This window comes from Pelodiscus sinensis, chromosome Z (assembly GCF_052426305.1).
Source record: "Pelodiscus sinensis isolate ZL-2025 chromosome Z, ASM5242630v1, whole genome shotgun sequence".
Classification (NCBI taxonomy): domain Eukaryota; kingdom Metazoa; phylum Chordata; order Testudines; family Trionychidae; genus Pelodiscus; species Pelodiscus sinensis.
This window is the reverse complement of record NC_143085.1, coordinates 36,178,546-36,203,325: the sequence shown is the minus strand read 5'-3', so window position 1 is coordinate 36,203,325 and position 24,780 is coordinate 36,178,546. Positions and strand designations below refer to the sequence as shown.

The window sequence follows — 24,780 nt, the reverse complement described above, 5'->3', positions numbered from 1 at the left end:
ATGGACTTCCTTAGGCTCTGGGGTAGGGACAAAAACGAGAGGTATAGTGCACAAGACAGGGCTGCCAGCAAGTAGAATAGGGATGGGGTGCAAGATCTGTGAGAGAGCTGGGGTGCAGAAGCAGGCTGGGAGTAGGGTGTCTGGCCAGATGGAGAGAGCAGGAACAAGGGAGGTTACAGTGTGTGGCCAGGAGAGAGGGTGCAAGAACAAGGGAAGGTGTCAGAGCAAGCTAGGGGTGCTGGGTCTTGCGGGGGGAGGGGAAGTAAGGGGTTTGGAGGGGGCTGGTCATGAGGGGGAACCTTACCTGGCTTCATGCCCCCTTGTAGCAACAGCTGCAGCCACGCTGTCCCGACCCCCTGGAGAGAGGCTCTGCTGCCATAACAGCCACGCAGTCCAGGGCTAGCACCAGAGGCCAAAGGCACCACGGCCGTGGCCACATGGTCTGGAACTGGCCCCAAAGGCCAGAGGCACTGCTACCGCAGCCCAAGGCCAGCCCTGGAGGTGTCACTACCATGGCCACAGGTTGGCCCCAGATGCCAGAGATGCCACTGCCCGGCCACGCGGTCCAGGGCCGGCTCCAGATGCCAGAGGTGCAACTGCCATGGCCACATGACCCCAGGCCAGCCCCAGAGACACTGCTGCCATAGCCACGTGGCGCCGGGCCAGACCCAGAGGCCAGGTCACTGCTGCCATGACCAATCTCACTCCTCATCTTCTCCCACAATTGTTTGTGTGTTCTTCCATGCTGCCCTTACACATGATACATACTTAAGTTACTCCTAGGGGAATTCTGCACCCCAGCATGCATAACTTATCAGCCATGCTTATTTTTAATTTTTTTCAGAGAAAAAAGTTTCTACTGAAAAGTTGCTGAGATTTTGTCTTTTGCCCACTGTAGCCAGACACAAAACCCCATCTTGTTTTTCCACGAGCCCCATCTTGTTTCCCCCCCCCAGAGAGCAAGAGAAAGGCAGTCAGCCTTTGATGCCCTGGGAACACAGGTTTGCTGCCTGTCCCTGACTCTACCATAAACAGAAACCAGACAGTAAATGGGCTAGCTGACGACCCGGGGCCTCCCGTCGCCCTGATGGCTAGTACCAGTAATTGACACGCCTGCACTGTCCCAGGAGAGGAATCTTCGCCCATCACATACCAGAGGTGCCCATTGTCTGCATTTTCCCAGGTGTAAATTATGCTTTGCACCCTTCGTGGGAAACTTGGCGTTCAAAGCCATTTTTCCTAATTGGCCACTTGAGCCCAGGAAGAAGCCTACATGACCCAAGGAGTATAAAAGAGGTTCAGCAGCCCACCCTATTTGAGCTCCAATCATCTATACCTGCTGGCAGGTATTGATTGTCTCCCGAGGTCTGTGGGACGCCCAACCTCGCCCTACTTCTTCCCGAGGGATTGAGAGAAAGACGCTGGCCACGCCAAGTCTGGAACGCAGGGGTGAGAATATATACCTGCTATGTGTCTATTTTGCATGCATTTAATAAGAGCTCAGAGAACCAAAAGGGTTTCATGGTACCTGTAAGTGACTTATTAGTGTAATTTCTGTCCTGTCCTTTGTAGTGTCTGTGTTATCTGTAACACAGTAGTAGCATTTAACAACTAAGTTTACCCTGTAACAATAAAATAGTAACTGTTTAAGCTTTAACCTGACTCCTTCAGTTGCTGTAACAGAACCAAGCACAATTTAAAAGAACTTCAGCCGGTCATAAGGGACTCACTGCCCTGACCGTCGGCTGACACCCACCTAAGGGTGCTGTGGCAATAGAATACAGCAGCTGCTCCCAACCGGCTATGGAAAACAAAGAGTCTGCAGAGCCTTCTTCACAGCACCTAGCAGGTCAAGTGAGGAAGATGGACTATTGGCAGGCAGGCATAGTGAGGTGCTGGACGGTCAGAGAGGGGTTCATAAAAGATAGTGGGAGAAGACAGACTAGGGAAGGAGTAGAATGGGAGGCACAGGGCCATAGGAGGAGGGACATGCAGGATCACATGAGGGAAGGAGGTGCAAAGCCACACAAGGATAGACAATGGCTGAGTGTGTGCACAGAGACACATGGGGATGTGGAGAGTAGATGCAGGGCTAAATGGAGATGGGGGCAATGGGTGTCAGAGTGGAAGTGAAGGAACCACAGGAGCCTGATTGAAGGGGAGAAGCTAGGGGATAGCCAGGGTCTGAACACCGAAAACTCCCTAACAGCCCCTGCCCAACCCTCGAAAAGCCTCGTCCATACTTTTAATATGCCTAGTGAGGAATCGATTTTTCAAAAATATTTTCTGAATGTTTTTGTTGTCTATATTATTACAAACATAACTGCTAAAAAGTATTTTGAAATAACTGAAACAGGAATGATTATATTGTGTTATTTCAATAAATAAAACTTTAGAAAATATTGTGTGAAAAATTATTTTTGGGGGCAAAATTCCCCCAGGAATGACGCTTGGTGAATGCATCTGTAAGGATAGGGTCTCTCCTCTTCCAAATCCGTCTTTGCTGTAAGATGCTGATACGGCTGTGATCCACTTCTGCTTACAAGAAATCAGCCTACCATGGAATCAATGCCAGTCAAGGATAGCTGATATTAACTTACTTAAAAAAAACCTAAGCTTTGTATTCATGTGGAACCATCAAGTACTGCCATGGCAGCCTAAATAATCATGCCAGAGTTTTCCAGTATCTAAAAGGGTATTACAAGGAGGAGGGAGAAAAATTGTTCTCCCTCAAATCTAATGATGGGACAGGAATGGGCTTAAATTGCAGCAAGGGAGGTTTAGGTTGGAAAAACTTCCTACCTGTCAGGGTGGTTAAACACTGGAATAAATTGTCTAGGGAGGTTGTGGAATCTCTACCACTGGAGATATTTAAAAGCAGGTTAGACAGACATCTGTTAGGGATGATCTAGATCAGGGCTAGGCAAAATATGATCTGTGGGCCGGATCTGGCCTGCCAAGCTGCCAGATCTGGTCCACGAGAGTCTGAGCTGGTGCCCTGCCTGCCCCGCCCCCACTCAGCATTCAGTAAAGTCAGCTACAAAGTCAAGTGTGTGTTTCTGAATGCTGAGAGCCCAAGGACCAGGGCAGAGGCTTTTCACACTGCTCCCACCCCCAGTAGCTCCAATTGGTCATTTCCCAGCCAATAGCAGCTGCCTGTTTGCAGGACAGATCGCATGTGAAGTGCCCTCCCCTCTCAACCCCTGGTTTACAGCATTCAGTTCAGAACAGTAAACACAGCCCCTGCATCTTCCCTGAGCGTATAAAGGGGCTGGAAAGCAAGGACTCTGGCTAAGGAACCTGCCGGGCTGCAGGCTAGGACCCAGGTAAGGTCTCCAGCCACAGCCTACCTTTGGCACCCCACTTTCTCCCTCCCCCAACCTTCTGACCCCCGGCACCCTACTCCATGTAACCCAGACCTTCTACAACCCTGTTCCAGCCTCCATATATCCCTATCTTCAGGTCACAACCCCCTCTCACACCTTGCACCCAATCTCCTGTCCCAGGTCACACACAATCCAAATGCCTACACCTCTACCCCATCCCCACTCCGGTCATGGAGAATGTGGCAGTGGATTAGAGTGGTTAGAATCTCCATAGTTATGGATAAGACTTTATAGATGTAAGCATTTAACATGGATTAAAAAGTAAATAATATAAGCATCTGCAAGGTAGAGACGTAAAATTTCTATTATCTGGCTAACTGAATAATCGATGCAATTTGCATTGACTATTCAATTACTCCATAAAGATGCCTTCTTCAAAGGCGAAAGCGCTGTGGGGAGCACAGGGCCTGCAAGAGGACTCAAGCAGTCCCCTGCTGGCCCCGTGAAACCTGTGGCATTCCAAAGTGGCAGCGCAGCATGGAGCCCATGGTCAGCTCAGGCTCCATGCAGTGCTGCCACTTTGAAATGCTGTAGAGAGCTCGGCATCAGGCTCCACATGGAGTTTCAAAGCAGCAGCGCCACATGGAGTCCAGGATCTGGCCCCAGGCTCCATGCAGTTCTGCCACTTTGAAGCACTCCTTCCTTTTCCCCTCCTGCCTTTTTCTAGTCGACTACCCTGTTGACTATCCAATAAGCATTTGCTACTCTGATAGTTGACTAATTGATTAGTTCACATCCCTCCTGCGAGGGAAAGCAAAGTATAAAATTTCATATCTCTAAACTATGCATCTCATGTTTTCAACATACTGAGTTTTATGTCTGAATTCTGGATTATAAGATGTTGGGGAAAGACTAATCTTTAATGAACTTTTGCTCATAGAGTCCAGTTTCTCAGTGGGACGTCTGGATGATACCAATTGTTTTCAGATTTTAAGAGAAGCTTCCAGATCACAGGCCCTGTTTCTCCTGGGGGACTTGAACCACCCTGACATCTGTTGGGAGACCAATACAGCAGTACACAGACAATCCAGGAAGTTTTTGGAGAATGTTGGAGATAACTTCTTGGTACACTGGATAGACTTACATGTAGTGCTGGAGAGGAGCCGGTGGTCATGGTACATATACATATCAATGACGTAGGGAAGGGTAGCAGAGATGTCCTGGAGGCCAAATTTAGGCTTCTAGAAAAAAGACTGAAATCCAAGACTTCTATGGTGGCATTCTCAGAAATGCTTCCTGTTCCGCGCACAGTGCCAAGTAGGCAGAAAGAACATCGGAGTCTCAATGCGTGGATGAGACGATGGTATAGGGAGGAGGGGTTTATATTTATTAGGAACTGGGGACACTTTTGGGAGAGAGGGAGCCTATACAGGAAGGATGGGCTCCACCTAAACCAAGGTGGATCCAGACTGCTGGCATTAAACATTAAAAAGGTCATAGAACAGTTTTTAAACTAAGAGATGGGGGAAAGCTGATTGGTGCGGAAGAGCACGTGGATCGGACAGAGACTTCTCTTAGAGGACAGTCCATTGATGGAGATTCTCTAGGTTTTAGTCAGAAAGAGAGGAGGGGAGATGATAAACTATGGGCCAGATCAGACAAGAAACAATCACATATACAAGAATCTAATTCATCAAGGAAAGGCAGACAGATAAACAGTGGCAATTTTTTAAAGCACTTCTACACAAATGCTAGAAATCTAAAAAATAAGATGGGTGAACTAGAGTACCTCGTATTAAAGGAGGAAAGGAGGAGACTGACATAATAGGCATCACAGAAACCTGGTGGAATGAGGATAATAAGTGGGACACAATCATACCAGGATATAAAATATATCGGAAGGACAGAATAGGTCATGCAGGTGGCGGAGTGGCACTATATGTGAAAGATAATGTAGAATCAAATGAAGTAAAAATCTTAAATGAATCAACATGTTCCATAGAATCCCTATGGATAGTAATTCCATACTCTAATAAGAATATAGCAGTAGGGATATATTATCGACCATCTGATCAGGACAGTGATAGTGATGATGAAATGCTAAAGGAGATTAGAGAGGCTATCAAAATAAAAAACTCAATAATAATGGGGATTTCAATTATCCCCATATTGACTGAATACATGTCACTTCAGGACGAGATGCAGAGATAAAATTTCTCGATGGCTTAAAAGATTGCTTCTTGGAGCAGCTGGTGCAGGAACCCACAAGGGGAGAGGCAATTCTTGATTTAGTCCTGAGTGGACTGCAGGATCTATTACAGGACTGCTTAGGAATAGCGACCAGAATATAACAACATTTAACATTCCTGTGGTGTAAAGAACACCTCAGCAGTACAACACTCTGGCATTTAATTTCAAAAAGGGAAATTATGCAAAACAGAAATTAAAAGGTACATTGATTAGAGTAAAATCCCTGCATGCTGCATGGAAACTTTTCAAAGACGTCATAATAGAGGCCCAACTTAAATGTATACCCCAAATTAAAAAACATAGTAAGACACCTAAGAAAGAGCCATCATGCCTTAACAACCATGTAAAAGAAGTAGTAGGAAATAAAAAGACATCTTTTAAAAGGTGGGAGTCCAATCCTAGTGAGGTAAATAGAAAAGAACATAAACACTGCCAAATTAACTATAAACAAGTAATAAGAAAAGCCAAAAAAGATTTTGAGGAACAGCTAGCCAAAAACTCAAAAAGTAACAGCAAAATGTTTTTTAAGTACATTAGAAGCAGGAAGCCTGCTAAAAAACCAGTGGGGACCCTGGACAATCGAGATACAAAAGGAGCAATCAAGGACGATAAAACCATTGCAGAGAAATTAAATTATTTCTTGGCTTCAGTCTTCATGGCTGAGGATGTTAAGGAGATTCCCAAACCTGTACTGTCCTTTGTGGATGATGAATCTGAGGAACTGTCCCGGATTGAAGTGTCATTAGAGGCGGCTTTGGAACAAATTGAAAAATTTAAGAGTAACAAATCACTGGACCGGATGGCATTCACCCAAGGGTTCTGAAAGAACTCAAATGTGAAATTGCCGAGCTGTTAACCGTGGTTTGTAACCTATCCTTTAAATCAGCTTCTGTTCCCAATGACTGGAAGATAGCTAACATAACGCCAATATTTAAAAAGGGCTCAAGAGGTGACCCTGGCAATTACAGACCAGTAAGTCTAATGACAGTACCGAGCAAATTAGTTGAAACAACAGTAAAGAATAAAATTGTCAGACACACAGAAGAACATAATTTGTTGGGTAAAAGTCAACATGGGTTCCGTAAAGGGAAATCATGTCTTACTAATCTATTAGAGTTCTTTGAAGGGCTCAACAAATATGTGGACAAGGGGATCCAGTAGATATAGTGTACTTAAATTTCCAGAAAGCCTTTGACAAGGTCTCTTACCAAAGGCTCTTGTGTAAATTAGGTTGTCATGGGATAAGAGGGAAGATCCTTCCATAGACTGAGAACTGGTTAAAAGACAGGAAACAAAGGGTAGGAATAAATGGTAAATTTTCAGAATGGAGAGGTGTAACTAGTGGTGTTCCCCAAGGATCAGTCCTAGAACCACTCCTATTCAACTTATTCATAAACTATCTAGAGAAAGGGGTAAACAGTGAGGTGTCAAAGTTTGCAGACGATACTAAACTGTTCAAGATAGTCAAGACCTAAGCAGACTGTGAAGACCTTCAAAAAGATCTCACCAAACTGAGTGATTGGGCAACAAAATGGCAAATGAAATGTAATGTGGATAAGTGTAAAATAATGCACATTGGAAAAAATAACCCCAACTATACATACATTATGATGGGGGCTAATTTAGTTACAACTAATCAAGAAAGAGATCTTGGAGTTATCGTGGATAGTTCTCTGAAAATGTCCACGCAGTGTGCAGTGGCAGTCAAAAAAGCAAACGGGATGCTAGGAATTATTTAAAAAGGGATAGAAAATAAGACGGAGAATATCTTACTGCCCCTATATAAAACTATAATTCAGGCCCTGACTGGCTTAGGGGCGGGGCAGTGTGCAAAGCATCCTCCCACACTGCAAGGAGCACTTTGAAGTGCCACATGCTTCTCGTAGGGCAGGAGGAGGCTTTGCGTGCTCCCCCACCCACAGGCCAATCAGGACGTGGGAGTGGGGGAGCTGTGCAAAGCTGCCTTCACCCTGCCCTGGCCATGCGAGGAGCGTGCGGCACTTCAAAGTGCCATGCACTCCTCGCAAGAAGGGAGGAGGCTTTGCACGCTCCCCTACCCCCAGACCCTGATTGGCCTGGGGGTGGAGGAGCGTGCAAACCCTCTCCCCGCTCTGCCAGGGGCATGAGACTTTGGAATGTGGGGTGAAGGGAGGGGAGTGTAAAGGGGCTACCCTACTCCCAGACCAATCATGGTCTGTGGGTGGGGTAGCCCCGAAGCATCCTGACCCCGCCCCTTCCAGTTTAGGCCCCATCCCTTTTGGGGCAGCCAGGGGCTACTTAAAAATGTGGCCCCCGGTCAAAAATTATTGCCTACCCCAGATTAGACTTAACTATCTACTAGTACTACAACAACAGAATATCTAAAAGTAATTGTCACAACTTGTACTGTTCATTGGAACTGTTAGTTGAAACATATTTAACCATATGACTAAAAATTACTAGAAATGACCAATACAAGTTTCCTTGACTCTTTAAGTGTCTGATTTGACTTGTACAGTGCAACTGTAGAGAATTAAAATCCTTCTATTTGGCAGTGCTGCTGAAAGCTCTCCTTGTTTATATTTTGCCCCTTGTGTCTGTATCTGTAGCAGACTGTGGCCTTGCCTGTGGGTTTTGCTAGAGGTGGCTGGAGAACCTGGTTCAGCAAGACCAGGTAAAAGGGGGCCCAAGCTGACAGAGAAAAAGGGCTCAGTGTGTATTAGCACCTCATATGCTATCCCAGAAGTCCCAATTCATCATTTATTATGTTTAACGAAGTCCACAGTGTTATCTTCAACAGACTGCATTAAACAGTAGCACACAAATTAAGGTTAAAATATAAAACAAGAAAATGCGATTTAAAACATAACTTACCAATCTTCTGATTGAAAATCTTGTCAAAAGTTAATTCACCTCTTTCTTCGAGATATTTCTGCATCACACTCCGGATACTTGAAAAGACAAAAAAATTAAAGAGCAATTACTTATTCTTTTCTCTTTCTTAACAAGACGGTGAATGTGTTCTGGAGAGGAGTTTTGAGTTTAAAAGGTAATGTAACCAGATATATGAATGTAGGGATGCAAGAGTGCATCGATCTCTGCAACTCAAACTATGACAGTAAGACTATTTATTGCTTAATTCTAAACCTATGAATGTCAGTAAGAACATTTCCATTGACTAAATAAGCTTTGGATACAGGCCCTATATTAGAATTCTTAAAGTGGTACTACAAGCATCTGAGGGAAAAAAAACACTGAACAAAATTTGACAATCTGACTACAGGCAGTCCCCGGGTTACGTACAAGATAGGGACTGTAGGTTTGTTCTTAAGTTGAATCTGTATGTAAGTCGGAACTGGCATCCAGATTCAGCCGCTGCTGAAACTGATCAGTTTCAACAGCGGCTGAATCTGGACGCCAGTTCAGACTTACATACAGATTCAAATTAAGAATCCCAGGCATCCCCAAGTCAGCTGCTGCTGAAACTGATCAACGGCTGATTCCAGGAAGCCCCGGGAAGGGGCTTCCTTTAGTCAGCCACTGGTCAGTTTCAGCAGCGGCTGACTTGGGGACGCCTGGGGCAGAGCAGCTCGGGTGCTGCTGGGTTGGTCCAGTAGCGCTGCCGCGGCGCTACTGGACCAACCCAGAAGCACCCCAGCTGCTCTGCCCCAGGTGTCCTGATTCAGCCGCTGCTGAAACTGATCAGCAGCGGCTGAATCAGGACTCCTGGGGCAGAGCAGCTGGGGTGCTGCCGGGTTGGTCCAATAGCGTCAAGGAGCGGTGCTGCGGGACCAACCGGCAGCACCCCACCTGCTCTACCACAGGCCCGGAGCTTTGCTCCACATTTCCCTGGTCTGCTGGGGAGGGGGGGCATTAGCTGCGCCCACCTCCCCAGCAGACCAGGGACACGGGGAGCAAAGCCGCAAAGGCGGGGTGCCGCACCTCCGCCTCCCCGGCTTTGCTCCAGGTGTCCCTGGTCTGTTGGAGACGGTCCCCAGCAGACCAGCGGCACCAGGAGCAAAGCGGCAGCACCGGCGTGGTGCCGTGCCTCTGAGGCTTTGCTCTAGCAAAGCCTCAGAGGCGTGGGACTCCACTGCCACTTTGCTTGTGGTGCCGCTGGTCTGCTGGGGACCCTCTCCAGCAGACCAGGGACACCCGGAGCAAAGCCGGGGAGGCGGAGGGGTCCCGCGCCTCTGAGGCTTTGCTCTGGCAAAGCCTCAGAGGCGCGGGACTCCGCCGCTGCTGCGGCTTTGCTCCCGGTGTCCCTGGTCTGCTGGAGACGGTTCCCAGCAGACCAGAGGCACCGCGAGCAAAGCGGCAGCAGCAGCGTGGTGCAGTGCCTCTGAGGCTTTGCTCTGGCAAAGCCTCAGAGGCGCGGGACTCCGCTGCCGCTGCCGCTGCCGCTTTGCTCCCGGTGCCTCTGGTCTGCTGGGGACCGTCTCCAGCAGACCAGGGACACCGGGAGCAGCTTTTCTCGCCCCGGAGGTCAAGGTGGCGGGGCCGCTGCACTCTGGGCGGTCCCGCTGCCTGCGAGCTCCAGGGAGAGAAAGCCCCGTTCGTAAGTGCGGATCCGACATAAGTCAGATCCGCGTAACTCGGGGACTGCCTGTAATTCAGCTTTATTTTTTCAAAGTTCTATTTCCACCTGTCAATAACATTCTCAACATTCCTCTTCCACACTGAAATTTTCCATGTGTGATCCTAACCCACAGAAGAATTTTTAAGTCTTGTGGAAACTTATCCAGTAGTTTGAGTTATGAGAAAATGAAAATAATTACTTTTTCCACTGTAAAATAAATAATAGTAATCGTCATTTGTTTTACCTCAGACTAAATTGTGTCAGAGCTTGTAAGCTCCAAATTTAGCATTTAAGTAAATTAACCTGAGAAACGTAATGTTGCTAGGGTTCCCCATTCAAAACCTTTATTTTTCTGCTTATAGTTGAAAACAACATACTGAATACACACAAGATAAGCATGAAATTGTTTGCACAATTCCAATATATGCCACCCTAAAAGATACCATAGAAGAGGACTGACAAGCATATGTGGCTTTTGCTCAAAACTAGATTCTTGGGCAGTTTTTTGGTTGTTCTTTTAAATGCAAAAACTAGATTGCAGAGACAATTCAATCTCTCTATGCTCTACAACTTTTCACTCTACACACTCAGGGACTTCAGAATATAGGTATGTAATAAGGAAAGAGGGCACTCAGCATCTGCGCTGCCAAGCCTGCTGGGTATTCTTCCTGAAATGCAGAGTTGGGAGAAGACTGAATGTTAGAACACACATCAGGTAACATGGGAAGAAGTCCAATAGGTCTATTGATTGCCAACCCCAGTCATTGCTTTTAAATGATCTGAACTGTGAAGGCCACAATGCACTCCAGGAAATACCTCTAATATGATTCATTTACACATATAGACCATGCTTTCTATTTAGGAATTAATATGTTTTAGCCCCTTAAGAAAAGAAAGGGAGAAATTAAATGGAAAAAAACAAGTTAATACACTTTTAAAATCATGAATTTAAAATAAAGCAGTACACTGTATTTAAATATAGATATAAAGGTTTCTCATAGCAGTATTAACCTGCACACACTGCATGTTACCCTGCTTACACTGTAACTCGATATAAATATTTAACCAGTAATAGAAAACACAACATATGTGCAATTCAGGTAATCTGACACTAATACTAGATTCTTAACTTCTGCTTTGCCTAATTTACATTTTAACTTTGCAACACTGATACTGTATTAACATAGTTTTGTGGTTTTAAACATAAACCATGGTATTTATTTTTCCAGTATATGGTACCATAAAAAATACATAAGGACGGCAACAACAACTCTATATATTTTAATACCACTTGCTGTACAAATCCATTGTCCTTTGTCAGGCAGACAAATGGCAAATGAGTTAAATACAAAGCATTTTCTTGTGTGAAGTGAATTTTGCAGGAAGGGATTAGTACCAGCTGAGTAATGTCAATATAATATGTGATATTTTGAGACCCATTGTTTTTAAATATAAAAAGTAACTACACATTAGCACCACTCCTGTAAAGTTCAATCATACTTTCACTTGAAGTTGACAGGAGGTGTTCACTGATTTAAATGTAAACATTACTAGTCCCTATATGTTTTTGAAAGATTTTTGTATCCAGATTCAAGCCTAAAGATTTTTGTCTTTTTATATCTATAAAGCAATCTGAATAGGTATGAAAGGTATTATGAAGCATAAACATTACCCATGATTCACAGAATTAGAAAGGACAATTTAAACAAATACAGAAATAACTGAATTCAAATACTCTTCTGTGACAAAGTGGGGATTATATTCACTCTGTTATGTTGTATGTGATTCCTACTGTCTTAGAATCATAGAACACTAAAACTGGAAGGGACCTGGAGAGGTCATCGAGTCCAGTCCCCTGACAGGACCAACCACGGTCTACTTAGACCAGTGTTTTACAACCTTTTTTTATAAAGTACCCCTTTTAAAAAAAAATGTTATAAATACCCCCAGTAACCACAGTTTTCAGACACAAACAATTTTTTTCTACCATTGCAACACATTTGTTTAAACAACTTAATCATAGCCAGGCCGGCGATGAAATTTTTGGGTGTAAAAACTACAAAAATAATAAAGCGCTGCAAAACTCCCAGTATTTAGAGGGAGAAAAGACTGTTGAGAGTCTATGGGTTAAGTTTAGAGGTGGAAGTAACAGGGGTGATGTTGTGGCTGGTGTCTGCTATAGACCGCCGGATCAGGTGAATGAGGTAGATGAGACTTTCTTCAGACAACTGAGAGAAGCTTCCAGATTGCAGGACCTGGTTCTCATGGGCAACTTTAATCACCCTGACATCTGTTGGGAGACCAATACACCAGTACACAGACAATCCAGGAAGTTCTTGGAGAATGTCGGGGATAACTTCTTGGTACGAGTGCTGAAGGAACTGACATGGGGCTGTATGCAGCTTGACCTGCTGCTCACAAACAGGGAGGAACTAGAAGGGGAAGTAGAGGTGGGTGACAACCTGGGAAGCAGTGATCATGAGATGGTAGATTTCAGGATCCTGACCAAAGGAAGAAAGGAGAGTAGCAAAATACACACCCTGGACTTCAGAAAAGTAGACTCTGACTCCCTCAGAAAATTGATGGGCAGGATTCCCTAGGATGCTTACATGAAGAGGAAAGGAGTCCAGGAGAGCTGGCAGTATTTTAAAGAAGCCTTATTAAAGGCACAGGAAGGAACCATCCCAATGCACAGAAAGAAAAGGAAATATGGTAGGCAACCAGATTGGCTTACCGGGGACATCCTTGGTGAGCTTAAACACAGAAAGGAAGCTTACAAGAAGTGGAAACTTGGACAGATGACTAGGGGGGAGTATAAATATATTGCTTAAGAATGCAGGGTAGTTATCAGGAAGGAGAAAGAGCAATTGGAACTGCAGCTAGCAAGGGATGTGAAGGATAACAAGAAAGGTTTCTACGGGCACGTTAGCAATAAGAGGGTGATCAGAGTTGGTGTGGGGCCCTTACTGGATGAGGGAGGTAACCTAGTGACAGATAATGTGGGAAAAGCTAAAGTACTCAATACTTTCTTGGCCTCTGTCTTCACGGACAAGGTCAGCTCCCAGAAAAATACACTAGGCAACACAGTATGGGAAGGAGGTAGACAGCTCTTGGTTGGGAAAGAACAAGTTAAGAACTATTTAGAAAAGCTAAACATACACAAATCCATGGGCCCAGATTTAATGCATCCAAGGATACTGAAAGAGTTGGCAGACATCATGACAGAGCTATTGACCATTAGCTTTGAAAACTCATGGCAATCGGGGTAGGGCCCAGACAATTGGAGAAAGGCAAATGTAGTGCCCATCTTTAAAAAAGGGAAGGAGAATCTTGGGAACTACAGACCAGTCAGCCTTACCTCAATCCCCAGAAAAACCATGGAGGGGATCCTCAAGGAATCCATTCTGAAGCACTTGGAAGAGGGGAAACTGATCAGGAATAGTCAACATGGATTCACGAAGGGCAAGTCGTGCCTCACCAATCTGATCAGCTACTATGATGAGGTAACTGGCTCTGTGGACATGGGAAAGTCAGTGGATGTGCTATACCTTGACTTTAGCAAAGCTTTTGATACGGTGTCGCACAATATTCTTGCCAGTAAGTTAAGGGAATATGGATTGGATAAATGGACTGTAAGATGGACAGAAAGCTGGCTAGACTGTTGGGCCCAACGGGTAGTAACCAACGGCTCAATGTCAAGTTGGTGGTCGGTTTCTTGCGGAGTGCCCAAGGTTCTGTTCTTGGACTGGTTTTGTTCAATATCTTTATTAATGACCTGGATGAAGGGATGGATTACACCCTCAGCAAATTCGCAGATGACATTAAACTAGGGGGAGAGGTAGATACACTGGAGGGCAGGGATAGGGTCCAGAGTGACATGGACAGATTATAGGATTGGGCCACAAGAAATCTGATGAGGTTCACCAAGGACAAGTGCAAAGTTCTGCACTCCGGATGGAAGAATCCCAAACATTGTTACAGGCTGGGGACTGAATGGCTAAGTAGCAGATCTGCAGAAAAGGACCTGGGAATTACAGTGGATGAGAAGCTGGATAAGAGTCAACGGTGTGCCCTTGTATCTAAGAAGGCTAATGGCATATTGGGGTGCATTAGGAGGAACATTGTCAACAGATCCAGAGAAGTGATTATTCCCCTTTATTTGGCTCTGGTGAGGCCACATCTGGAGTACTGTGTCCAGTTCTGGGCCCCCCATTATAGAAAGGATGTGGACATATTGGAAAGGGTCCAGTGGAGGGCAACCAAAATGATTAGGGGGCTGGAGCGTATGACCTATTAGAAGAAACTGCATTGAGGTTTAACAGGTAGTTCGAAATAGGGCTTTATTTCAAACGCCCGTTTCACTGCCGCATGTAGACGCGGGCAGTTATTCCGGGCTAGTAAATTTCAAAAAATGGCACCCAGTCAGGAAGATTCAAATCAAGTGCGGGATATTTAAATCCCGGGCTTGATTTGCAATTCCAAATGCCTACATTTGCAGCCCTATTCCGAAATAGGATGCAAGTGTAGACATACCCTAAGGGATTTGGTTTGTTTAGTCGGCAGAAGAGAAGAGTGAGGGGGGATTTGATAGCAGCCTTCAACTTCCTGAAGGGAGGTTCCAAAGAGGATGGAGAAAGGCTGTTCTCAGTAGTGATGGATGGCAGAACAAGGATCAGTGGTCTCAAGTTACGGTGGGAGAGGTCCAGGTTGGATATTACGAAAAACTATTTCACTAGGAGGGTGGTGAAGCACTGGAATGGGTTACCTAGGAAGGTGGTGGATTTCCATCCCTCGAAGTTTTTAAGTCTGGGTTGATTTAGTTGGGATTAGTCCTGCCTTGGGCAGGGGGTTGGACTGGATGACCTCCTGAGGTCTCTTCCAGCTATACGATTCTATGATTCTAAAACTTAAAACCAAAATTCAGTTTTCTCCAAGCTTCAGTTGTGTTGATGTACCCCCCAGAATTCTCTCGAGTACCCCTGAAGGTATTCGTACCAGTGGTTGAGAAACACTGGTCTAGACCAACCCAGATAGATATGATCTAACTTGCTCTTAAATATCTCCAGAGATAGAGATTCCGCAATCTCCCTAGGCAACTTATTCCAGTACTTAACCACCCTGACTTGTACTGTTCTGCAGTAATGCTGTGTGTGTGCCTCAGTTTCCCTGGGCATTGCACTGGTGCCCAGCTGGGGATGGGAGTTTTGAGTGAGACTCTCTGGGTATGTCTACACTACAGCGCTAATTCGAACTAACTTAATTCGAATTAGTTAATTCGAACTAACGCGTCTAGAACTAAAAACTAGTTCGAATTAGCGTTTTGCTAATTCGAACTAGCATGTCCATATTAAGTGGACCCTGAACAGGGCTTAAGGATGGCCGGAAGCAGTGCCGGCAGGGCATCAGAGGAGGATTTAGAGCGTGGAGCTGCTGCCTCAGGCTAGCCGAGGGCTGCACTTAAAGGGTCCCGACCCCCACCCCGGACAGACAGTTCTCAGGGGTGCCCCGCTTGAAAACCAGTCCTGGCTTGGAGTGCCCTGAGTGCCCACACTGGGCACATCACACCACTCGGCCATCAGCCCGGCTGCACTTGCCGCAGGCTGCCATCTGGGGAGAGGGGGCAATTGGGGGGCTGCAGGAGAGCTTCCACCCCCAGAAGCCCGCAGAGCCAGCCCAGTCTTCCCCATTGGAGGCGCGTACCCTATTCCTCCCTCACCTCCTTCCACTTACCCTTCCCTAGCCCCTTTTCTTGATGTACAAAATAAAGGACAATTGTGTTCAAAAATGGAATCTGTCTTTATTGAACAAAACTGGGGGAGACTGGGAAAAGGAGGTGGGAGAGGGGAAGAGAGAGGCTGGGAGAGGGGAGGGCAACTACAATGATCAGGGGTTGGGAACAGGTCCCATATAAAGAGAGGCTAAAGAGACTGGGACTTCTCAGCTTAGAAAAGAGGAGACGGAGTGGGGACAGGATAGAGGTCTCTAAAAGCAGGAGTTGGGTGGAGAGGGTGCATACAGAAAAGTTCTTCATTAGTTCCCATACTAGAAGGACTAGAGGACACCAAAGGAAAGGAATGGGAAGCAGGCTTCAAACTAGTAACAGAAAGTTGTTCTTCACAAAGCAAAGAGTCAACCTGTGGAACTCCTTGCTGCAGGAGGCTGTGAAGGCTAGAACTAGAACAGAGTTTAAAGGGAAGTGAGATCAAGTCAGGGAGGTTGGGTCCATGGAGTGGTATTAGCCAGGGGGTAGGAGTGGTGTCCCTGCCCAAGGTTCGTGGAAGGCTGGAGAGGGATGGCACGAGACAAATGGCTTGGTTACTGTCTTCGGTCCATCCCCTCCAGGGTCCCTATGGTTGGCCGCTGTCGGCAGACAGGCTACTGGGCTAGATGGACCTTTGGTCTGACCCAGGACGGCCATTGTAAGCTCAGGGCTCAGGGTCGGGGGTCTCAGTGGACCCCCTTGATTTTCATGCACACCTGCTCCTGGGTAGCCAGGCTGGCAGCTCTCCTGCCCAAGCCGGCCACTTTCCTGTGCCTAGTGCAGAGATCGTGGACAAAGTCCTTGATGTCCGCACTAGCCCAGGTGGGTGCCCGCCTCTTGCGGTCCCGAGCAAGCTCCCGGGAGCCGCCAGCCTGGTCCTGGGAAGAGGGGGAGGGCTGGGGAGCATCGGGTGGGTGGCTCGATCCGTGCCAGGTGCAGGGTCTGCTGGCTGGGTGCTGGCAGGCTTGCACCTGGCACGGGCATCGTAGTCAGCCCGTGCCCCTTTAAGGGGTCCAGGGCGGGGAGGGGGGCATAGAGTTTCCCTGGTGTTGGCCAGATTGGCCACCAGGGAAACCTGGAGAGGGCTAGCCTCCCACTAGTTCGAATTAAGGGTCTACACAGCCCTTAATTCGAACTAGCTAGTTCGAACTAGGTTTAATCCTCGTAAAATGAGGTTTACTTAGTTCGAACTAAGCGCTCCGCTAGTTCGAATTAAATTCGAACTAGCGGAGCGCTAGTGTAGCGCCTATTAAAGTTAGTTCGAACTAACATCCGTTAGTTCGAACTAACTTTGTAGTGTAGACATACCCTCACTGAGGGAAGGCTGCCCAACCCAGCCCGTAAACAATGGCTCCTTCTGTCTTGTAGCCTGAGCCTCAGTGGGAAATGTAATCAGGTGAAATCTTTTGCCTGGGAAGCTGGACAAAGAAGGAAGCAGGCTGCCTGCAGGACTGGGACCTATTGCTGATGGTGTGAGTTAGTCCCTGCTGGCTTAGGATGCAGGGAGTCTAGCAGGAAGAGGAACCAGAGCTCTGGCTCTCGGCCGTCCTATCCCCAAGATCGGTTGTACTTACTGTTCCTGGCTCCTCTACTAACAAGTCTGTTCAACGCTGTATCCCTGTTAACCAACAAACCTTCTGTTCTACCTGCCAGCTAGGAGTTGCATTTGACTGTGGATAGGGGCCTCCTTACAACCCGTGACAGTTTCACAGCACGTTGAGACCAAAATCTCTACACCTTCTTTCCAGAGAGGTAAATGTTTATCTTACATTATCAGGATATACAGTAAAACTCCGATGGTCCAGCATCTGATGGTCCGGCACTCCTGATGGTCCGGCACCATCAGGAACCCGGAAGTGCTCCGGGCAGACAGACAATTGGAGCTGCTCTGCCCCCAGCTTCCCTGATTCAGCCGCTGCTAAAACTGACCAGCGGCTCAATCGGGGAAGCCGAGAGCAGAGCAGCTGGAGTGCTGCCGGGTAAGTCCCGTAGCGCTGCCCCTTGGGGCTGCGGGACCAACCCGGCAGCACCCCAGCTGTCCCCGATTCAGCCGCTGCTGAAACTGACCAGCGGCTGACTCCAGGAAGCCCGAGGCAGAGCAGCTCTGCCTCGGGCTTCTTGGAGTCAGCCGCTGGACAGTTTCAGCAGCAGCTGACTTGGGGAAACCTGGAGCAGAGCAGCTGGGGTGCTGCTGGGTTGGTCTCGCAGCGCCGAGAGTTGGCGCTACTGGACCAACCCGTCAGCACTCCAGCTGCTCTGTCCCAGGCGTCTGGATTCAGCTCTGCCTCGGGCTTCCTGGAGTCAGCCGCAGATCAGTATCAGCAGCGGTTGACTTGGGGACACCCGGGGCAGAGCAGCTGGGATGCTGCCGGGTTGGTCCAGTACCGCCAAGGAGCGGCGCTGCGGGACCAACCCGGCAGGACCCCAGCTGCTCTGCCCCAGGCATCCCCAAGAGCAGCTGGGATGCTGCCGGGTTGGTCTCGCAGCACCAAGAGTCGGCGCTACTGGACCAACCCGGCAGCACTCCAGCTGCTCTGCTGCAGGCGTCCCGATTCAGCCGCTGCTGAAACTGACTAGCAGCAGCTGAATCAGGGACGCCTGGGGCAGAGCCGGACTATCGGAAGGGGGGGCTATGAAGGGTCTGGGATGACATCCCCCCCACCCCAGACCACTCATAGCCCCCCCTTCCGATAGTCCGGCATATCTGATAATCCGGCACCCCCTGGGTCCTAAAGGTGCCGGATTATCGGAAGTTTACTGTACTATACAATAGTTAAAACATCCTAAAGAAATAAAGCTCCTGCCCCAAAGATCTCAGTGTAAAGGCAAGAGTGAGTCAATACAGAACCATGTAAAACAAGCAGAGTGAGTATGGCCATTATAGCTGAAATATTTTACAGAATAAGTGTATTTTTAAAAGTTTTTGAAGGAGAGGAAGCATGCATGGTTAAAAGGACACGGTCAGTGCAAATTTGGCACAACATTCAGGTTTATTAAGAATTATTTTTTACAAAACGTAAAACCAATAGAAATGTTCCCATGATTTTTTTGAATTCCAGAGGAAATAGTTGCTTTCAAACAAATAAACATTCTTCATTTGTCTAAACATTGCAGTACTAAAAATATGACATGAAAACAGACTAAAAACAAATGTAACATTTATGTAATTGATTTTTCAGTCTTCTTTTGGGATTTTTGAGGTGATGATTTCCCATTAATTGAGAAGCTATTCCAAAAATAAGGACAATACAAACAAGCCCGTACAATTAGGAGTGGACAAAGGAAACAGTTAGGAAAGAATGGTGTATAAAGCACTGAGGGCAAACATATCAGCAGGGACAGAAGTATGGAGAACTCTGAGGCTACGTCTACACTGGCCCCAAATTCCGGAAAAGGCATGCAAAGCAGGTAAGTCAGAATAGGGAAATCCTCGGGGGATTTAAATATCCCCCGCGGATTTAAATAAACATGTCCGCCGCTTTTTTTCCAGCTTGGGGAAAAGCCGGAAAAAAGCGTCTAGACTGGCGCGATCCTCTGGAATAAAGCCCTTTTCCGAAGGATCTCTTATTCCTACCTGAAGGAATTCCTGAAGGTAGGAATAAGAGATCCTCCGGAAAAGGGCTTTATTCCGGAGGATCGCGCCAGTCTAGACACTTTTTTCCAGCTTTTCCCCAAGCCGGAAAAAAAGCGGCGGACATGTTTATTTAAATCCGCGGGGGATATTTAAATCCCCCGCGGATTTCCCTATTCTGACTTACCTGCTTTGCATGCCTTTTCCGGAATTTGGGGCCAGTGTAGACGTAGCGATAGTGTGAGGAGAAACAGCACATTGAATGTGACAGAAAGCCATCCTGAAAAGTCAAGAAGGGGAAAAACATTGTCAGAAGAGCGGGAATGGAAAATTATCTTGGCAGTGTCAATTTGGATACAATGAAGAGATACACTAGGGAATAGAAAACAAAGAGAAGGCTGCAGTGGTTAAAGCAGGAAATTACCAGAGCATAAAGTAAGAGTTGTGACAGTCCAGGTACAGAGAAAAAAGTAGTAGGATGACACTATCCACACTTACACCCAGGGGGTATGTCTACACTACAAAGTTAATTCGAACTAACAGATGTTAGTTCGAATTAACTTTCATAGGCGCTACACTAGCGCTCCGCTAGTTCGAACTTAATTTGAACTAGCGGAGCGCTTAGTTCGAACTAGGAAAACCTCATTTTACGAGGATTATGCCTAGTTCGAACTAGCTAGTTCGAATTAAGGGGTGTGTGGCCCCTTAATTCGAACTAGTGGGAGGCTAGCCCTCCCTAGCTTTCCCTGGTGGCCACTCTGGCCAACACCAGGGAAAGTCGTCTGCCCCCCTCCCGGCCCCGGACCCCTTAAAGGGACACGGGCTGGCTACACGTGCAGCCTGCCAGCACCCAGCCAGCAGACCCTGCACCTGGCACGGATCGAGCCACCCACCCGATGCCCCCCAGCCCTCACCCTCTTCCTGGGACCTGGCTGGCGGCTCCCGGGAGCTTGCTCGGGACCGCAAGAGGCGGGCACCCACCTGGGCTAGTGCGGACATCGTGGACCTCGTCCACGATCTCCGCACTAGGCACAGGAAAGTGGCCGGCTAGGGCAGGAGAGCTGCCAGCCTGGCTACCCAGGAGCAGGTGTGCAAGAGAATTAAGGGGGTCCACTGAGACCCCCGACCCTGAGCCCTGAGCTTACAATGGCCGTCCTGGGTCAGACCAAAGGTCCATCTAGCCCAGTAGCCTGTCTGCCGACAGCGGCCAACCATAGGGACCCTGGAGGGGATGGACCGAAGACAGTAACCAAGCCATTTGTCTCGTGCCATCCCTCTCCAGCCTTCCACAAACCTTGGGCAGGGACACCACTCCTACCCCCTGGCTAATACCACTCCATGGACCCAACCTCCCTGACTTGATCTCACTTCCCTTTAAACTCTGTTCTAGTTCTAGCCTTCACAGCCTCCTGCAGCAAGGAGTTCCACAGGTTGACTCTTTGCTTTGTGAAGAACAACTTTCTGTTACTAGTTTGAAGCCTGCTACCCATTCCTTTCCTTTGGTGTCCCTCTAGTCATTCTTTATGGGAACTAATGGAGAACTTTTCTGTATGCACCCTCTCCACCCAACTCCTGCTTTTCGAGACCTCTATCCTGTCCCCACTCCGTCTCCTCTTTTCTAAGCTGAAAAGTCCGTCTCTTTAGCCTCTCTTTATATGGGACCTGTTCCCAACCCCTGATCATTGTAGTTGCCCTCCCCTCTCCCAGCCTCTCTCTTCCCCTCTCCCACCTCCTTTTCCCAGTCTCCCCCAGTTTTGTTCAATAAAGACAGATTCCATTTTGGAAGACACGTTATCTTTATTTTGTACATCAAGAAGAGGGGCTAGGGAAGGGTAAGTGGAAGGAGGTGAAGGAGGAATGGGGTACGGGCCCCCAATGGGGAGGACTGGGCTGGCTCTACGGGCTTCTGGGGGTGGAAGCTCTCCTGCAGCCCCCCAATTGCCCCCTCTCCCCAGATGGCAGCCTGCGGCAAGTGCAGCCGGGCTGATGGCCAAGTGCTGTGATGTGCCCAGTGTGGGTACTCCAGGCACTCCAAGCCAGGACTGCTTTGCAAGCGGGGCACCCCTGAGAACTGTCTGTCCGGGGTGGGGGTCGGGACCCTTTAAGCACAGCCCTCGGCTAGCCTGAGACAGCATCTCCACGCTCTAAGTCCTCCTCTGATGCCCTGCTGGCACTGCTTCCGGCCACCCTTAAGCCCGGTTCAGGGTCCACTCTGTGTGGACATGCTAGTTCGAATTAGCAGAATGCTAATTCGAACTAGTTTTTTAGTCTGGATCCGTTAGTTTGAATTAGCTTAGTTCAAATTAACTAATTCGAACTAAGTTAGTTCGAATTAACATTGTAATGTAGACATACCCAGGAAGAGAGTACCCGGGAAAATTAGTATTAAGGGACAAAACCGATTTTAGTGAATTTAGAAAAAGAGAAGTTAAGTGACTTTGGCAAAAGACTTAGGGTATGTCTACACTAGGTTGTTAATTCGAGCTAGGTAGGCAAATCAGGGAACTGGAGTTGCAAATGAAGGCCAGGATTTAAATATCCCGGGCTTTATTTGCATGTTCCCGTCCGGCCGCCATTTTTAAATCCCCCTTAGTTCGAACGAAGTGCCCATGGCTACACGCAGCAGTTTAAAGTTAATTCAAACTAAGTCCTTACTTCGGATTAACTGTTACTCCTTGTAGAATGAGGTGTAACAGTAAATCCGAACTAAGGAGTTAGTTCAGATTAACTTTAAACTTCCGTGTGTAGCCATGGGCAGTTCATTTGGACTAATAGGGATTTAAAAATGGCAGCCGGACGGGAATATGCAAATAAAGCCCGGGATACTTAAATCCTGGGCTTCATTTGCAACTCCGGTTGCTTGATTTACCTACCTAGCTCGAATTAACAAACTAGTGTAGACATACCCTTTGGGCAATGGTCCTCAATCTTTTGGAGCTGCCAGGTACCCTGGGGTGGGGCCACTCATGCGCCGGGTGCCTAGGGGCGGGGCCGCACATGCGCCGCATGCCCAGGGCCAGCGCTCCCCATGCGTCGCGCTTCCGGGCGCGGGGCCACCCATTCGCCACGCGCACAGGGGCAGGTCTAGCCCCAAGCACTTGGCAGGCGCACATAAATGCCGCAGCAGGCGCCATGGCGCTCACAGGCACTGTGTTGGGGACCACTGCCTTAGGAACTAGCTCATTTTATGAGCAAGTTAAGGCCTTGTGAATAAAACTCTGTTAGATTGAGATTTTATTTGTAGTTTTCACCTTTGCCCTTACTACCTAGTTGATGACAAAAGTTGTAATAAATCTTGTGGATTAGAAACAGAGGAACACCTATACAGCTGACTAGCATGATGGAACATCTGTTCCAAGAGACCCTAAAGTAATACTGGCTGGCTAGAAAAGACATCTAAGGGAGTTGACAAAGGTTATATCTGATCCCTTTAGCAAGGAAGTTCTCTCACATTTGGTAATAATTTATAACTGTTGGGTTCTTAGCTACTCCTCATTTTCCAAAGAGTAGTAGCAGCCAATGGACAAATTGTTTATCCTTATCTGTCCAGGAAATTGCAACTTTTCTTCTTGGATGGGTCCCACAACACATTATTCAGAGCATTTTCATTTCCAGATCAGATTGCTGAAATGCACTTCACATAGAATTGCCACAGAAGACCACACTGAAAAATCACCTGTTTTGGAATACAGCATCTCATTTACAGACTAGTGATTCTCACAGAATATTACATCTACACTCCGCCAACTTCACTGGCTTTCTGTTAGTTTCTGGATACAATTTAAATTTTGATTCACAAACAGTCTGAAGGATCCTAGCCATTCTTCCTCTCCCCTCACTTTCCATGAAAACAGGTTATCAATCATACAAGGCACTGGAGATGACAGTCACCCCTACTGACATGCTGAAGGCAGATTGGAATCCCCCCACCTTTGCAATTTGCTTTCCCTGCCAGTTTACCAGAGCTTAGCTTTCTTGATATTGAAGGCAAGACCTGTTTGTTTAGATGTGAGACCAGAGTAGGAGTCTTTGGGTACGTCTAGACTACATGCCTGTGTCGCCAGAGGCATGTAGATTAGGCTACCCGACAGTAAAATGAAGCGGCGATTTAAATAATCGCCGCTTCATTTACATTTACATGGCTGCCGCGCTGAGCCAACAAACAGCTGATCAGCTGTTTGTCGGCTCAGCGCGATAGTCTGGACGCGTGGGTGTTGACATCAAAGGTATTTGTCGACCACCCAGGTAAACCTCATCCCAGGAGGCTTACCTGGAATGTCGACAAATACCTTTGATGTCGACACCCGCGCGTCCAGACTATCGCGCTGAGCCGACAAACAGCTGATCAGCCGTTTGTCGGCTCAGCGCGGCAGCCATGTAAATTTAAATGAAGCGGCGATTATTTAAATCGCCGCTTCATTTTACTGTTGGGTAGCCTAATCTACATGCCTCTGGCGACACAGGCATGTAGTCTAGACGTACCCTTAATTAGGTTGGGGGCGCAGACTCAGAAAAATCAGAGAGGGGCCACACAAGTGAAAAGAAAAAAAAACCCTCACTAACATGGCCCCCGATTGAGGAGCCCCACATTCCCCTCACATATCAGAGATTTTGTGTGCTCTAGCCTCATGGTTGGACAGTGGGGGGGCTAGAGTCCCAGCACTGGCTCCCCAATAGTGAGGAGGAGTCCTAAGCTTCAGGGACTGGATCCAGGCAAGCCTTTACGTTCCCCACCCATGTTGGACAAACACCTCAGAGAGAGTCTAGACTAGAAATAATACTTATTCCTGCCTTGAGAACAAGGGACTAGACTAGATGACCTCTCTAGGTACCATGTACTTCTATGATTCTATGAGTGCTTAATTTTTTTAGAGATGCCATATGGGGGTGCTGAGCAACCTTTTCAGGTTTTTTAAATGTACAAAAAGGATTGTGTTTGCTCATGCTGAGGGGAGGAGAGGGATATGCTAACATTGTGTCAATTTATTTAGCTTAGATTATGTGATTTAATTTATGCACCTGAAGGTTTCCAAGGGGCATTTACAAATTAGAAAAACAGTGTAGTTACTTATTAGAAAATTAAAAGGAGATTTTTTTCAAAAGCTTTCAAAAATGAGCAGCTAATATCATTTCAATAGGAAATAAGAATTACATCTACAACGAGAAGTCTTGTGGCACCTTATAGACTAACAGATTTATTGGACCATAAGCTTTCGTGGGCAAAGACCCACTTAGTCACATGCATGCAGTGGAAATTCCAGAGGCAGGTATAAATATACAGGCTCATGAAAAGAAAAGAGTACCAATCAAGAGG

At 47.1% G+C, this 24,780-nt stretch overlaps 1 protein-coding gene across 7 annotated transcripts in view; it reads right to left on the bottom strand.

Annotated features, from left to right (window-relative positions):
* Positions 1-24,780, bottom strand: part of GRK3 (G protein-coupled receptor kinase 3) — a 196,742-nt gene that overhangs the window by 145,945 nt on the left and 26,017 nt on the right. For all 7 annotated transcript variants that reach the window (XR_012896033.2, XR_016348369.1, XM_075898873.2 and 4 more), the window contains one exon: positions 8,430-8,506. Coding sequence is in view for 5 of the 7 variants with exons in the window: in XM_075898873.2 (XP_075754988.2) it covers positions 8,430-8,506 (77 nt within the window). In the remaining 2 variants the exon portion in view is untranslated. The remainder of the gene's footprint in view (positions 1-8,429; positions 8,507-24,780) is intronic.